Source organism: Ceratotherium simum, chromosome 3, assembly GCF_057802395.1.
Source record: "Ceratotherium simum simum isolate JZ-2026a chromosome 3, ASM5780239v1, whole genome shotgun sequence".
In the NCBI taxonomy this organism is placed as follows: Eukaryota; Metazoa; Chordata; class Mammalia; order Perissodactyla; family Rhinocerotidae; genus Ceratotherium; species Ceratotherium simum.
Genome location: NC_141902.1, coordinates 69,835,236 through 69,851,259, shown reverse-complemented (window position 1 = coordinate 69,851,259; position 16,024 = coordinate 69,835,236). Strand labels below are relative to the sequence as shown.

The window sequence follows — 16,024 nt, the reverse complement described above, 5'->3', positions numbered from 1 at the left end:
GCGCACTGACGCACTGCTTCTCTGGCCATGCTTGAGGCCGCGTCTCACATACAGCGACCAGAAGGATGTGCAGCTATGACATACAACTATCTACTGGGGCTTTGGGGGAAAAAAATAAATAAATAAATAAAAATTATTAAAAAAAAAAAAAACAATTTTAAGAGTAAAGGCTAGTCTCGCGAGCCATGAAGGTTAGAAGTAAGAATTAAAAGCTAGACAGACACATGTTCACATCTCCAGTGGGGGGCGGGTGGGCGACATCACAAGGAAAGAGTAGTAGACATAGCCCCCTTACTTGCTGCCTCCTTTTAGAAGGTTGCCTCTAAATATCTAAAGGTATAAGTTTTGTAATAGTAGAAATGAGTGGGGTTATTTTTCAATGTCTAAAATATTCCATTAAAAATGCTCATAAAGTAAAATGACAATATAAAATTAGGTCTAATTTTATAAAAAATTAAATATATTTACGTAAGAGAAAAAAATCAAAACTCTTCCTTCACTCTTCTATAGTCTCTGCCAGTTATCTCATAACCGAGTTTCTTGACAGAATAAGCTGTATTTCCTCACCTTCAATTCACTTAATTCATTATAATTTGGATTTTGCCTTCATCGTTGCACTAAAATTTTTTATCTGTAGTTACCAAATTCAGTGACTCCTTTTTTAGTCCTAAAATTAACCTCTCTGCAGCATTTTGATACTGTTGAATGTTCCCTTGTTGAAACTTTCCTCCATTCAACAAACATTTATTACTTAATGTCCACCAGTAAAGAGCTGGTTAAATAAAAATTATCATGGATAGTTTTTTTTTTTTATAATTTTATTTATTTATTTATTTTCCCCCAAAGCCCCAGTAGATAGTTGTATGTCATAGCTGCCCATCCTTCTAGTTGCTGTATGTGGGACACAGCCTCAGCATGGCCGGAGAAGCGGTGCGTCGGTGCGCGCCCGGGATCCGAACCCCGGCCGCCAGCAGCGGAGTGTGCGCACTTAACCGCTAAGCCACAGGGCTGGCCCAACCATGGATAGTTTTGTTTTGTTTTTTTTTCGTGAGGACGATTATCCCTGAGCTAACATCTCTTGCCAATCTTCCTCTTTTTGCCTTAGGAAGAGTGTCCCTGAGCTAACGTCTGTGCCAGTCTTCTTCTACTTTGCATATGGGACACTGCCACAGCATAGCTTGCCAAGCAGTGTGCAGGTCCATGCCCAGGATCTGAACCTGCAACCCCCACGCCAACCAGAGCAGAGTGTGTGAACTCAACCACTGTGCCACCGGGCTGGCCCCCGTGTATAGTTTTATGATAGAATATTAGGTTGTAGTTAAAAAGAATGCAGCCAGTCTTTCCACAAGAGCACATATAACTTTCCAAGAAATGCTAAGTGAAAAAGCAGGGCACAGAATATTAACTATAATCTGGCCCCTTTTGTGTACAGTGTTATAAAAAATCTGTATCTATGCTGGTTTATACATAGTTTTTTTCCTTGGATGAATACAGGAAACTGTTAGTAGTAGAACACAGAAAAGTAATTTTTAGAGAATTGACTGGCTTCTATGCCAGGCTCTTTGATACGTTGTGGGTACAAAAGACAAGTCATATCCCTCTCCTTTGGGAACTGATAATCTTTTGAGGACTTCCACCAGATCACTGTCTCCTGTTTTATCTCTTATTGCCCTGCCTTGGTCTCCTCTGAGCTCTTCTTCCTTAGTCGGCCTCTTTCTTCTCATTCTGTGGTTTCTGTGAGTAATCTCTTCTACTCCCATTACTTAAATCATGGCCTTTCCAGGATTCCTAAATCTGTATCTCTAGCTAAAATTTATCTCCCGAGTTTCAAACCCATATATCTGTTTATATATCACATAGATCCAGGGAATCTCAGTTGGATGTTCAAAATGATTACATCTAAATTTAAACTCCTCTGCCTCCCAGCACTCCCACCACTCCCATCATGTTTCCCCTCAGTAATTCTCTTTGTGACTGGGACAAAATGAAATAATGAAACTTGTCACACCTGCCTGAATGTGGGAACTATCTTAGAGTTCTTTTTTATACCAGTGTTTCCTGTCCCCCCGCAAACTATGTAGTAAGTTTCTAAGACCTGTACATTTACCTTCTAAATATTTTTAAATCCTTCCCCGTTATCTCAGTTTCTTCCTCCCATCCCTCAAACACCTTTTTTGGGGGGAGCATAAAGTTGAAATTCCTGGAAGATGTACCGTCCTGTTTTTCATGTTGCCTGGTGTGACTCTACCTCGCTGCTGCCTCTCCCGCAGCACTCCTGGAGCTCTTCCTGTGCCAGGGGCTGGAGTGTCCGGGTGTGTGTCCAGGGCACCCTGCCTCGTCTTTATTATGTGCTTAGCACAGAACAGAGCTTATTGGATGGATACCAAATCCAAAGTGGGGCTTCGCTGCCTTTTAAGCCTGAGGATGTTTTTCAATCCTAATTTACTGCTTAACTTTTCTCATTTCTGCTTGCTTCATTGTCCACTTTGGAAAGACTTGTTCTTTACTTTGTTTAACCCTGTTTGTGTTTTCTTCTTCCTTCATAAACCTGCTTCTTTCTCTTCATCCCTTTTCTTGGTCAGACATCCAGGAAACTATTCCTGATCAAGTGAAGAAAGTTGTCTTACTAGCTCCAAGTCAAGTCTACTGAATATTGACCATTCTTCTTGAACCATAATTGCTAAAGTTACACATTGAAAATAATTTTTTAAACAATTAAAAACATGTTTGTGCACATAATTTACCTTGCTTACTTGCTTAAAGTAAATATGCTTACAAAACAATCTGGGTTTAAAAATGGAAAATTAAAGAGTTACTCTTTGCAGTTTTCTTGGTCAGTTTTTTTTCTTTTTTTTTAGAGAAACATTTAGCCTACTAAGTGCCAAGTGTTTTCACAGAAGATTTCATTTAATCTTTACCATTATGAGAAGTTTTAATTTCCTTGTTTTACGGATGGGGAGACTCAAACTCAGGGAGTTACATACTGTATCCAAGGTCATCTAGATTCCGAGGCTCTGTCTACTAGACCGCATTTGCCTCTGTACTTTTAAATGAATATACTGTGGAATATACAATTTTATAACCCGTGTGCAACAACACTGCCTCTATTTTTTGTAGCCTCATTAATGTATTAATGTACTCTTGTCTGAAATTGTAAAGTTTCTAAGGAAAGAAGTTAGCAGCTGGAAATAGGACAATGTCTGGAGCTCCCCTTGCTCTGCCTTGTTGTTGATTACACTCTGCTAGGTATCAGTTGTAGGGATTGCGCTCAAACCATAGTAACGTTCTTATACTAGCAGCCGCTAAAAATATTTTTTAAAGGCTGTTATTTTAGCTATAGTCTGTAATTGAGCAGTAACGAACCTTTTTCATTTCCTACTGGATTGGTTACGGGAGATGTAGCATTATTCATGTCTTCTAAGGGCTCTTTAACATAATACTTATTTACTGAAATGTGTTTTGTAGCTTCGTCAGCAATTGAAGTGGTTGATATGTGAACTCTGCAGATTATATAACCTACCTAAGCACCTGGATGTTGAGATGCTAGATCAACCACTACCCACGGGTCAGGTAAAGTAAAAATTCTCAGTGTTCAAGAGGTAAAATAAATTGTCTCAAGCAAAGGTAAAACTAGGATGATTTTTCTTATTATTATTTCATAATTTATTTAGAACTTAGTTTTTGTTTTCCTGTTGCATTTTTTTGTTTGTTTTATTTTGGGTCTAAAAGTAAGCTTTTCATTCTTTGGAGCTGCTGGTGTTTACCATGGTAGGCAAGCAGTTGTCCCCCTCCCCACCACCACCTTTTTGTTGTTGTTAATATTCCTGGTTTCCATAACTGTTCCTTGCTTCTTCAGTCATTTGCTTTTGCTTATTTATTTACCTTCGCCTGGAATGCCCTCTCCTTAAGCCCATCTGTGCTTCTTGAGACCTAACCCAAATGTTATCTCCTCCAAGCAGCAGAAGTACCCACTAGCTCACCACCACCTCTAACTTTTCAGAATTTCTGAATTTACCTATTTGGGCATAATTTATTAACTTTGTACTATAAGAGATAAGGATTTAGCTCTTATACCACCCACTTACCCATCTACCTCCCCTTCCTAAAACATCATTATACTTAGTCATATGAATAATTACTATTTATAATTAGGACTTTGTGGTGTATGCTATTCTATTTTGATAATTCCTTTCTTGTACAGTTTTTTGTTTTGCAGTGTCTTCCTTATAATAATAATAATTCTTAGTTTTAAAAAGTTATGTTTTATCCCTTTTCTGTGAGATCTCCCTCTCTTCTGGAGCCTTTGGTTTTTCTGCACCAGTGTTGGCGGGTTGTTCTCTGGACTGGCTATACAGCTGTCATCTTGAAACTTTTCTTGTCTCCTCTGCTAGAGTAGATCCATTGTTTCCTGATCTCCTGTCACCTTTCTTGGCTTACTCTTTCTCATTTTGCCTGAGTATATCAAGTAAAATGCTAAGAAAGCATGAAGGAGTAGTACATTTCCTGAGTTCTAACTTCTGAAAAAATATGGCCTGGCCACTGTAGGTTTGAATGTTGGTTCTGCTGCTTATTAGCTGTGTTACCTAATTAGCTTGGGCTAATTACCTAGTCACTGTGTGCATCAATTTCCCATTTGCAAAATAGGGGAAATAGTAGTAGTAGCTATATTTTGGGGGAGCTATGGAGATTAAATGAGTTAGTACATGTAAATCATTTAGAGCAGTGCCTGGTGCATAGTAAATGCCCAATAAATGTTAACCCCTGTAATATTCTGCCCTCACATTTGATTGGTTGAATATGTAATTCTAGGTTGAAAATAATTTTCCCTCAGAATTTCAAAGATTGTGCTGTTGTCTTCTAGCCAATGGTGTTGTTGAAGCCTGATGCCATTCTGAGTCTTACTTGTCTCTGCATGACTTTCCGGAAGCTTTTAGGAGTTTATCTTTTTCTTAATGTTCTGAAATATCACAACAGTGTACTTGGTTGTGTTTTTTTTCTTTTTTTGTCGTTGTTGCTAGGCACTCAGTATGGATGGGCCTTTTCAGATTTGGACTCTTGGCTCTTTATCCTTGGGTAAATGTTTTTGTATTTTTTTCTGTGATAACTTTCTCCTTTCTATTTTCTTTGTTCATTTTGGAATGCCTACAAATGGGATTTTAGACCTCTTCGCTTGAGTTTTTGTATCTGTTATCTCTAAATTCTGTTTGTTTTTTAATTTCAAATTCCGAAAGATTTTTCTTATCTTCAACTTTTGGACATTTTATTTGGACAGTCATAACTTTAAGTTTTGTTTTAGTTATTTGTTGCTGCTTGACTAGTTACCCCAGAACTTAATGGCTTAAAACAACAATTTATTCTCTCTCTCAGGATTGGGTGAGTTGACTAGGCTTAGCTGGATAGTTTTTCTGCTGGCCTCACTGTGCAGTCAGATGGTGGCTGGGACTGGTAGTCATTTGGACACATGACTACACTGGAATGTCCAAAATGGCTTCTTCACTCACATGTTTGGTGCCTTGGTGTTTCTTCGCATGGCCCTTCTCTCCACATGGCGTCTCATCCTCCAGGACCTGTTCATGTGGCTTCTCTTTCTTTAGGATGGTAGTCAGAATTCTTATTTTTGGCTTTCAAGGGCACAAAAGTGGAAGTTACCAGGCCTTTTTAACGCTTAGATTTGGAACTAGCCCAGTGTCATTTCTACCACATTTATTGGTTAAAGCAAGTCAAAGAGCCAGCCCAGGTTGACTGTGAGAGGGGACCGTATAAGGGGATGAATGCTGGCAGGTGTGGTTCATTGGGGGTCCTCTAGATGAACCGTAACCGAGGTGAACCGTAAGTTCTAAGAGCTTTTTCTCATTCTCTGATTGTTCCTTATTCATAGCATTTTATTTTTGTTTTATAAATGTAATATATTTTTAAGTGTGTTTAAGGAGTTATTTTGGTACTCTTGTCCTCTCCTCTCCTTCTCTAGCATCATAATTTTCTCTATTAGTTTGTTTTTTCTAGTTTATCTTGGTCTTGTTTTTCTTTTTGAGACTTTCCTCAAATATCTGTTTATTCTATGTTGCTCATTCATATTTTTCTTCCTCTTTTTTTCATTTATATTTGAGAGAGGTACTGAAAGATTGATTGGGAGTTCTTTGTGGCCAAGACTTGTCAACTGATAGCTTTTAGGAGGAATTTATGCTGACTTCCAACCCCTATCCACCAGCTGTCTGTTTCCTGGTACAGTAATAAATGATGGCTGGAACTACTCGGTTTCTCTGGACATGAAATCTTATAATGTCTTCCTTGAGGTAGATACCTGTCTGTCTAGGGTCTGCTTAAGGAGGTGGGGGAGAGCAGTGTGTATTGGGGGCTGGACAGTGTGTTCTGTGTATAGGCTTTTGGTTAATCTCTTTGTTTTCAGTCCTGTCCATCCTTCCTGCTGTCTAGTGTGCCTGATGCCTCAGAGTCTAGAGCCTCTCTAGGGTGTTATGGGATAGAGTAGCCTCCTTATTATCCCCTAACCTATAGCTTTACTTGTTTGCTCCATTAATTACCATTTCTCCATTTGCTGTCATCTTCTGGCATGAATGAATTCTCTTTTCTGCTGGTAGCCCATTTCTTTTTTTTGTGTTTTTGTTGTATTCTTCGCTGTAATTCTACTAGAGCCTCAGGAAAGAGAGAAGATGGGAGAAATATATATTCTGTGTTTAATTTTCCTTCTCTAGGATGGCTGCAACTTACGGTTTTCACTTAACACTATATCATGGACACAATACATGTAGATCTACCTTGTTTTCATAACTGTGCATATAACTCCATGTAGGGGTATAATATAACTTGTGAGTTACATGAATAAATTCTTAAGTTTGAGTCATCCTTGCATTCCCATAATAAACGTTCAGCACCTACATGGGGTGGGGAGGGACCACAATGTATATGATAATATTCAATTTTGGGTTTTTTAATTTTAAGTGAGATCGTAATGTAGTTTGTTTTGTTTCCTTTTAGGCTCTTCTTGTTTCACTTCGGTGTCAGGGTTTACGCAGTCTCATAAAATGACTTGGGAAGCTTTGTGTGTTTTTTCCAAGATCTAGGACAGTTTAAATCAAATTTTCAACTGGGGGCAGTTTTGCCTCCCATGGGACATTTGGAAATATCTGGAGATGTTTTTGGTTGTCACACTGGCGGAGGTTGGGGGATGCGTTTGGCATTTTGTGGGTAAAGGGGATGTTATTAAGCATCCTACAATGTCAGGACAGGCCCCACAACAAGAATTATCTGGCCCAAAATATCGGTAGTTTCAAGGTTGAGAAACCCTAGTTTAAATAAACATCTGAGCCTGATCCATTTTTCTTCTCTTCTGTGACTTAGTCTGTTCAGATTTCCTGTTTCTTCAGTCAGTTTTAGTAATTTTAGATTCTAAAAAAGTGATCACTTCATCTGTACTTTTGAAGCTGTGGTGAGATGTGCAGAGTATTCACTTTTTGCATCATCTTCATCTGTAGTTACAATCCTCTTTTCATTCTAAACTTGTTTTCTTTATCTTGATTACTTGTCAGAAGCTTGTCTGTTTTATTATGTTGGTCTTTTGAAAGAATCAGCTCTTATTTTTATTATTTAAATCTAATTTTTTTTTTTTATTTTTAGCTCGAGTCTTAATTATCCTTCCTTTTTATTTTCTAGTTTATTGGATCAGTGTGATTTAAATAGCTTTTTTAACAAACATGTAAGACTACATATTCTTTTGAGTGCTGCTTGACTTTATTGCACAGGTTTTAAAATACAGTAAATTTATTTTCTAAATAGTTTGTATTTCCTAAGTAGTTTGATTCCATCTTTTCTTCATATTACTCTTGTTATATTTCACAAGAAAAGGTTTTAAATAATATGTATTGAAAACATATAAATAGAGGTTTAGTAGTGTAACAGATAGCTATAGTGAATACCTGGAAACCACCACCTAGCCACCAGCCCGGTGAAGAAACAGAACATTGCTAGCACTGGAGAAACCTTCTGCAGGCTGTTTTCAGGTTATCATTCCCTTGTATGCTAATCCTTTCCTTACTGTTCTCTAGTTTTATCACTCATTTATGCATTCCTAAACAATATGGTTTAGTATTGCGTGTTTTTGATCTTCATATTGAGTCATATATGTGTTCTTTTCATGTCTGTCTTCTGCTCAACATTGTTAAATTCATTCATATTGTTTGTAGCTATAGTTCTTTTTCTTGCTGTATTTATTCTGTTGTTTGAATATACTGTATTTATCCATTTGACTGTTTATAGACATTTGGGTTGATTCTGTTTGCTATTAGGAACAGTGCTACCACAATCATTCTTGTCCATATTTTATGGTATACCTGTGTAAGCATTTCTCTAGGCACATACTTAGGAGTTGGATTACTGGGGGCATCAGGGTCAATTTCTTCTTAATCTCCAGGGTTATTTAGGAAAGAAATTTTTCAACCTTCTCAGGTGCCTTTTGGGCTATTTTCAGTTTTTCAGTGTGGTCAGAGAATATGGCCTATAACATCTCAGCTGAATTATCAGCAATTGCTTAGACTTACCCATTGGTGTTACTGTTGTCTTTGCTTATTGCTGTTTCTTGTATTCCATAGTTCCCCGCCTCTGAAATACATCCCTGAATAATGTCCTCTGGTTTTTTCTAGAAAGGATTTGTGGGGATGTGTATGGAGAGTGTGCCTTGAATACTCAGTGTCTGTTTTTATTATTCATTCAACATATATCTGTTGGACTCTGTGTAAAGTACTATGTGTAGGTGCTGAGGATCCAGTGTTGAGCAAACACAGATATGGCTCCTGTCCTGGTGGAACTCGATTTAGAATTCTAAGTTCATAGTTGAGTCTCTTCCAGGTTCTTTATGCTTTTATCTTCCAGTATTTATTGTTACAGATGAAAAGTCTGATGCCTGTCTGATTCTTACTTCTTTCTCTGTATTTTATTTTTTCTTTCTAGAAGTCACTTTTTTCTGTAACTGTGAAGTATGGGGTTTTACTTTTCAATATTCTTTTGGGGCATTCACAGCCACTTGATATTCTGAAGTCTTTCTTTAGTTTGGCAACGTTTGTCTCTTTTATTTCTTTCCCTCTGTCTTCTGGATGAATACTGGATGAATATTAGATCTCTGTATTCCTATCTTCCATTTCCCTTAACTCGTTCATTATTTCCGTCTCCTCTTTTTTTCCCCTTCCATCTCCTTTTTCCCTACATTTTAAGGGAATGTCACAATTTGGTTGTCTTCTTAATCATATGTGTTTAGTTCATTCAAGTCCATTGTGCTCTCTGACCTCTACTGAGTGTTTTTTTTTTTTTTTTTCTTTCTTTGAAGGAGGGAATCGTTTTGATTTCCCAGAACTCTTTTGTCCTTTGCATAGTAATCTTTTTATATTTTGTGGATGCAGTATCTTCTCAATTACTGCTAAAGATTCCAATTAGATTTTTTTATTTCCTTCATTAATAATGCTTCTGGTCACTTGTTCTGCCTGTTCGACTTGGTGCCTTTAGTTCAGATTGCTAGTTTTCTTCAACTACCTGCCCATTTATAGATGGAGTATATACCATTGATCATATCAGTTGTTGATCTGAGTGTCCTCAGCAATGATCTGGTTTGCACACCAGTGCTCTGCCTATGGCACGTGAACGGAGAGTTGCTGGCAGGTGGACCTTCCAATGCCTGAGTAAAAGGAAGAGATGAGTCTCTTATGAGATTTTGCTGCTGTGTTATGTTAAAAAAAAATTCTGCCATTTCTCTCTGGTTCTGACACCCGCACTAAGAGGCCATCAAGGTAGGCATCCTATGTGGGAGAGTGGTCCTTACCACCTATAGTTTGAACAAACACAGCAAGAATTTCTGGGGAAAAAAAAATCCTAGTAACTTTATGTACTGTGTCCTGGAGAACTACACTGTGGTCCAGGAAACTTGTCTTTTTGAACTCTGCCAAAACTAGGTCTGAAGGCCCTTCCTAAAACCCCATTAGATTCATCGTGAATGAGTGGTAAATTGTGTCTTGTGGAGAAGTATTCTGTGGTAAATAACATGTTGTAAACAAGAAAAATAGCTCTTTAGTAGTGATCATTTTATAATTTTTAGTTTTGTGCAATGTATATTTCTTTGTAACACATTTGACCTTTTTAAATGTAAAGTAGTTGAATTTATGGAAAGATTCATGCTGTTCAAAGTTAAAAAGGTAGATATTTTAAGGAATCCATGATTTGGGTTATTTATTTATTTATTTATTTTTATTTTTTTATTTTTATTTTTTATCAAGGAAGATCAGCCCTGAGCTAACATCCATGCCAATCCTCCTCTTTTTGCTGAGGAAGACTGGCTCTGAGCTAACATCTATTGCCAATCATCCTCCTTTTTTTCCCCCCAAAGCCCCAGCAGATAGTTGTATGTCATAGTTGCACATCCTTCTAGTTGCTGTATGTGGGACGCGGCCTCAGCGTGGTCGGAGAAGCAGTGCATTGGTGCACACCCGGGATCCGAACCCGGGCCACCACTAGTGGAGTGCACGTGCCTAACCGCTAAGCCACGGGGCTGGCCCCATGGGTTATTTATTTTAAGTAAAGAAGCCATTGAGCTTATACACATAGCCATATGTATAAAATATTTTCTTATTTTAAATTATAATATGTTTTTAAAATTTTTTCAGTTTTGGTTTATATTTCACTAATTGCCTTTGTTTATTCCTAAGGCATCTAAGTTGAATTGTTCAAAATTATTTCTTTTTTAAAAGCTGATAAATATTATGTGTCAAATCAAAGTTGATTAAAAAGTAAATGTTTCAACTTTAATGAGCTTTTAGTGGAATTGTGGTGACAGATGGTTAGATAGTTTGTCCCTAAAGTCTGCTAATATACTCAGTGTGTGCTTATTTATTCTGTGTAGCCCTGGCAAATTCTTTTTCCTTTTCAGAATGGGACAACAGAAGAAGTGACTTCAGAAGAGGAGGAAGAGGAAGAGATGGCTGAAGTAGGTATTTTATGTAAGAATAACATTTTATAAATATCTTCATTTTTGAACATTTTAGTAATTCTCTAATCTCCTTTATAAACCATTGTTAATGTGGAATAATGAAAAGCACATTGTATTTGGAATTTGATATAATTCTAAAATCTGGCTTTACCGCTAATTAATGGTATGCTTTTGAGCAAATTGCTTATCTGATGTCCTTGGATTTGATTTCCTTGAAAATACGAGTTGATAACATTTAGCACTAAAATTATATTTACATTTAATAGCAATCAATACTTAACCTATATTGGGTTATTTTTAAGAAGAGAAACTACTAAGTTTAAAAAGTTCCATGTTTGAATAAAAGGAGAATTTGAGAACATTTCAGGGACTACTCACTGGAAGTAAGGAAACTATCTCACATTGAAAAAATCATCTAAGAATTTCATCGGACAAATTTCAAAGACATTGAGCTTAGGCAAGTTTAGTTGCCAGTCATTGATACAATTTTAGGAGGTTTTCAGGCTCTGAAGCTTTGCATTTAAATGTAAACTTTAGAATGAAGATCTGTGTTTCTACATTGACCAGATAAAAGGTATTTGAATTCTATGGTTTTGATTTTAAAACATTTTTCTGTTTTGGATCTTAGAATTAATTCAGGTTATTGCCTTATTTTCTTGATTTGGAAAATTTTACATCTAACATATGCTTCTTAGAATGCCTTAGAACTAAAGAAGTAGTTGTGGGTTTGTTTTTGTTTTGTGAGTTGGGGAGTAAAATAATTAACGTTGTTCAACTAGAGTGACTTTTTTGGGCTTGAGAGTTCATTTTTAATATTTTTGTGTATTTTAACTTAGGTGGAATAAACTGCATGAAAACATTAAACCTTTTCCATGAGTCCAGTATACGATGAAGTAGACATTGTACTCAAAGAGTTTATGTACCTTTCTTTTTTCCCTCACAAGGTAATATAAAGAAGGGAAAGCAACATTTAGGGGAATCTAGAAAGGTAGGAGACTGGACATTTGTAGATGTCAGGTTAGGATAGGGGAAAAGAAGATACTGTAAAATAATGTGCTAAAAAAGGCTGCGAACAACCTTGGGCATGGTGTGTTTGGGTGCATTGGATACTGTCCTTTTGGGAGAAGATTGATGTGTTGGAGTCAAAGAAAGCAAGGTTGGCTGGAAAAGGCAGGTGGCTAAAAGTCTTGAATTAGAGACAAACGTTTATATATTGGTCATAAGCAGAGAATACTGTGCTGAGAATATTGTTTTATAAGGATGATGATGAATTGTGCTCTGTGCTGACTAATACTCAAGTGGAGAAGTTTTGTGGATAGGAATGTGGCTGAGGTTGAGGGTATAGGAGAAAATACAGGCTAAGGGCATTAGTGAGAACTCTAAAGAAAACAAATGTGGGATGGAAGATCGGGGCTAAAAGGTGCAAACTAGGGGAAGGGAGCTCCATGAAGCATGGAGTCATGGACAGGGGCTGAATAAGAAAGGAATGATAGGAGTTGAAGAGATGGCAGTTCAAGAAAAAGACCATTGACTCTGCATGCAAGTGGTCATTAACCTAGTCTAGAAATCACAGTGAATTAGTCTGCTTGAAAAAATGGAGATAGTAAGTATAAACTACTCCTTTAGAGATTTTGATGATTGAAGTAAAGAGAAGTAAGATAATAGAAAAAAGTTAGGATTAAAAAAATTCTGCATAGATTTGTATATGTGTAAGAGCAGATGAAAAAGGAAAGGAGGGAAGAGAATGATATGGTGATTAAAGATGTTGGCCTAGAGATATTATTCAAATTCTTTTTCTAACTTTTTTCCTAATTATAAAAATCAATAGGTGCTCACTACAGAAAACTTGGAAAAGAAGGAAAGGTACTAAATGTCTCTAGAGATAACTATTAATATTTCAGTATATGTCCTTCTAGTCTCTTTCTTTCTGTGCTTATTTTGGCATAATTGAGATTCTATATATTCAATTTTGTGTTCTGTGTTTTTTATTTCATTACTGGTACAGAAGAAACTGTTATGCTATGTTGGCATTTTAATGGTCTTCTGGTATTCGATGGAATTAACTGTTCTAGTAATTTTGCACATGCAGATTTTGTATTTGTTTTTGTGGTTATAAAGTTGAAATAGGCACCTTTATGCCTAAATATGTGTTTACATTTTAGACTAGTTTCTTACAATAGATTTCTAGAAGTTGAGTTACTAGAACAAAGTATGAATAGTTACGGTTCTTGATACTTGGTGCTAAACTGTTTCAAAAGTTCCTCTTAATAGGAGATTTAAAAGATGGCCTATTTGGTAATAGTTACGACCTGGTAAGCTATTAAAATATGCTTTACTCAGATTCTAGCTTTTAAACAAAATATAGGATATAAAATTTGAGTTGAGTGTCAAGGCTTTTTTCCCCTCTACATAGAGTACGTGTATTCTCTCTTTTCTGTTCCCTGTTGAGTCAAGAATAATTTAACTTTTGGCATAAACTTGAATAAGCTAAAATTTTATTATTTTTGTAGGATATAGAAGACTTGGATCACTATGAGATGAAGGAAGAAGAGCCTATTAGTGGAAAAAAGTCAGAGGATGAAGGAATTGAAAAAGAAAACTTGGCAATATTAGAGAAAATTAGGAAGACTCAGAGGCAAGACCATCTAAATGTAAGTGTGTGTAAATATCTAGAACCTGGACTTTTGCAGGTAAGTAGTTATAGGTAATAATATAATTACAGGACAGTTGATTAGGATACCAATCTCAGTTGCCCTCCTCCATCCCTGCCTTGGTTGTGGATTCAGCCATTTGTTTTGTTGCCTGAGTTGTGTGGGTTTTTTTTTTTTTTTTTTTTTAACATTTCTCATTTATTGATAGCCACATTCTACCCTGTTCATCTGCTTTTTACATCCTGGAATCATCTACTATTCACTGTATAATGTCCCCTTTCCAGCCTGTTTATGCTGTTTTCTCTGCTTATCCTCCTCCTATGGGATCTGTATATTTGCATTTGGTCTCTCGTATAAAGTACAATTCAAATTCTTTCTTCTCCGTGGAGCTGCCATCTGGTCTGTCCTGCTCTGACCAAATCAAAAGTAACTTTTCTTTTGGCTTAACATTTCTTTTATGTGAAATAGCCTGGGGGAGTGAAATGAACACTGAGTTTGGGGACAAACGCGGCTATGTGGCTTCAGTTTCCTCAACTCTAAAATGTGGACAATACATACCTTTTGGATAATTGCTGTGAAGAATAAATAAATGAGAATGATGTATATAAAATGCCCAGAGTAGGGAAACATCAAATGAGAGTCTAGCTGTCTGTCTCAACACTTAGTACTTACTTACTGCCTTGTATTAGAGCTATTTATCAACCATGAAATCTGAGGACCAGTTCCTTTGTCTTGGGCATAGGTTCTCAAACACAGGGAATGAATTGTTATGCAAGGAGATGCCAAGTGTTGTAAACGGGTAGATTACTCTCCCTCTTTCAGTCTTACCTACTGTATTAATTTAATTGGCAAATCTTTTTTTTCAGAGAGCAAAGAAGTTTAGCTCAGCCATTATCTTGATTATTTAAAAAAATAAGCTTGTGGCATCTAAATTAATGATATTTACTGTACTTTCTATGTCTTGTGATTGCTTTCAGTCTGTATGTTAGAACAACTACAAATTATTAAACACTTTCACATGACAGACACTAACCTAAGTACTTTAAACTTTATATATCTTCCCATTTAATCTTCATATCACTGTGTGAAATATTCTCCCTGTTCAATAGATGTCAAACTGGATTTTAAACCAGTTAAGTAATGTGTTCAAGGTCACACAGCTAGGAAGTAACGTCTTTGTAAACCTGATTTTTTCCCCCCTCAAAGTGTAGTGTAGCGATTAATATTTTATATTTTACATGCTCAGGTCTTTTTTAATCAAAAGGCATTCCAAATGTTTTTGTCTTATGATAAACAGTTCCATTCATATTCAGTCTTAGGATAAGATATTGGTGTATTTTCATTTTTAGAGAAGTCCCAACACTGAAAAGAATTGAAACCAAGTGCATGCAGGCAAACATGTTATTTCTCAATTTCTTAATAGGTAAACTAGACCCTCAGTATAACATTCTTGCTTATAGTCTGATTAATGGAACTGTACTTTAGTTAATAATGTTGAAGGTCTTCTAGTATTTTCAAAAATCTATAGGGCCGCCACACACCTATTAGAATGGCCAAAATCAGGAACACTCACACCACCAAATGCTGACGAGGATATGGAGCAACAAGAACTCTCACTTATTCCTGATGGGAATGCAAAATGGTCCAGCTTTGGAAGACTGTCTGGCAGATTCTTATAAAACTAAACCTATTCTTAGCATGTGATCCAGCAGTTACGCTCCTTGGTATTTACCCAAATGAATTGAAAACTTAACGCCCACACAAAAACCTGCACAGGGATGTTTATAACAGCTTTATTCATAATGGCCAAAACTTGGAAGCAACCAATATATCTTTGAATGGGTGAATGGACAAATGAACTGTGGCACTTCCAGACAATGGAATATTATTCCCTGCTAAAAAAAGAAATGGGCTGTTAAGACACGGAGGAACCTTAAATCCATTTTACTAAGTGAAAGAAGCCAGTCTGAAAAGGCTACATACTGTATGTTTCCAACTATATGACATTCTGGAAAAGGCAAAACTATGGAGACAGTAAAAGGATCAGTGGTTGGCAGGGGTTGGCAAGGGGAGGAGGGTGAATAGGCAGAGCATGAAGGATTTTTAGGGCAATGAAAATACTCCGTATGATACTATAATGATGGATATATGTCATTATACCTTTGTCCAAACCCATTGAATGTACGGTACCAAAAGTGAACCTTAAGGTAAATTAGGGACTTTAGGTGATAATGAAGTGTCAATGTAGGTTTATCAGGTGTAAGAAATGTTCCCTCTGGTGAGGAATGTTGATAATGAGGTAGACTGTGCATTGTTGGGGCAGTTGTATGGGAAATCTCTACCTTCCTCTCAGTTTTGCTGTGAACCTAAAACTGCTCTAAAAACATAA

At 36.7% G+C, this 16,024-nt stretch overlaps 1 protein-coding gene across 1 annotated transcript in view; it reads left to right on the top strand.

Moving 5' to 3' along the window:
- The window catches only part of UBE2Q2 (ubiquitin conjugating enzyme E2 Q2), a 59,761-nt gene that overhangs the window by 14,924 nt on the left and 28,813 nt on the right, over positions 1-16,024 (top strand). The window contains exons 3-5 of the mRNA XM_004421858.3: positions 3,466-3,570; positions 10,925-10,981; positions 13,495-13,635. Coding sequence (XP_004421915.1) covers positions 3,466-3,570; positions 10,925-10,981; positions 13,495-13,635 — 303 coding nt within the window. The remainder of the gene's footprint in view (positions 1-3,465; positions 3,571-10,924; positions 10,982-13,494; positions 13,636-16,024) is intronic.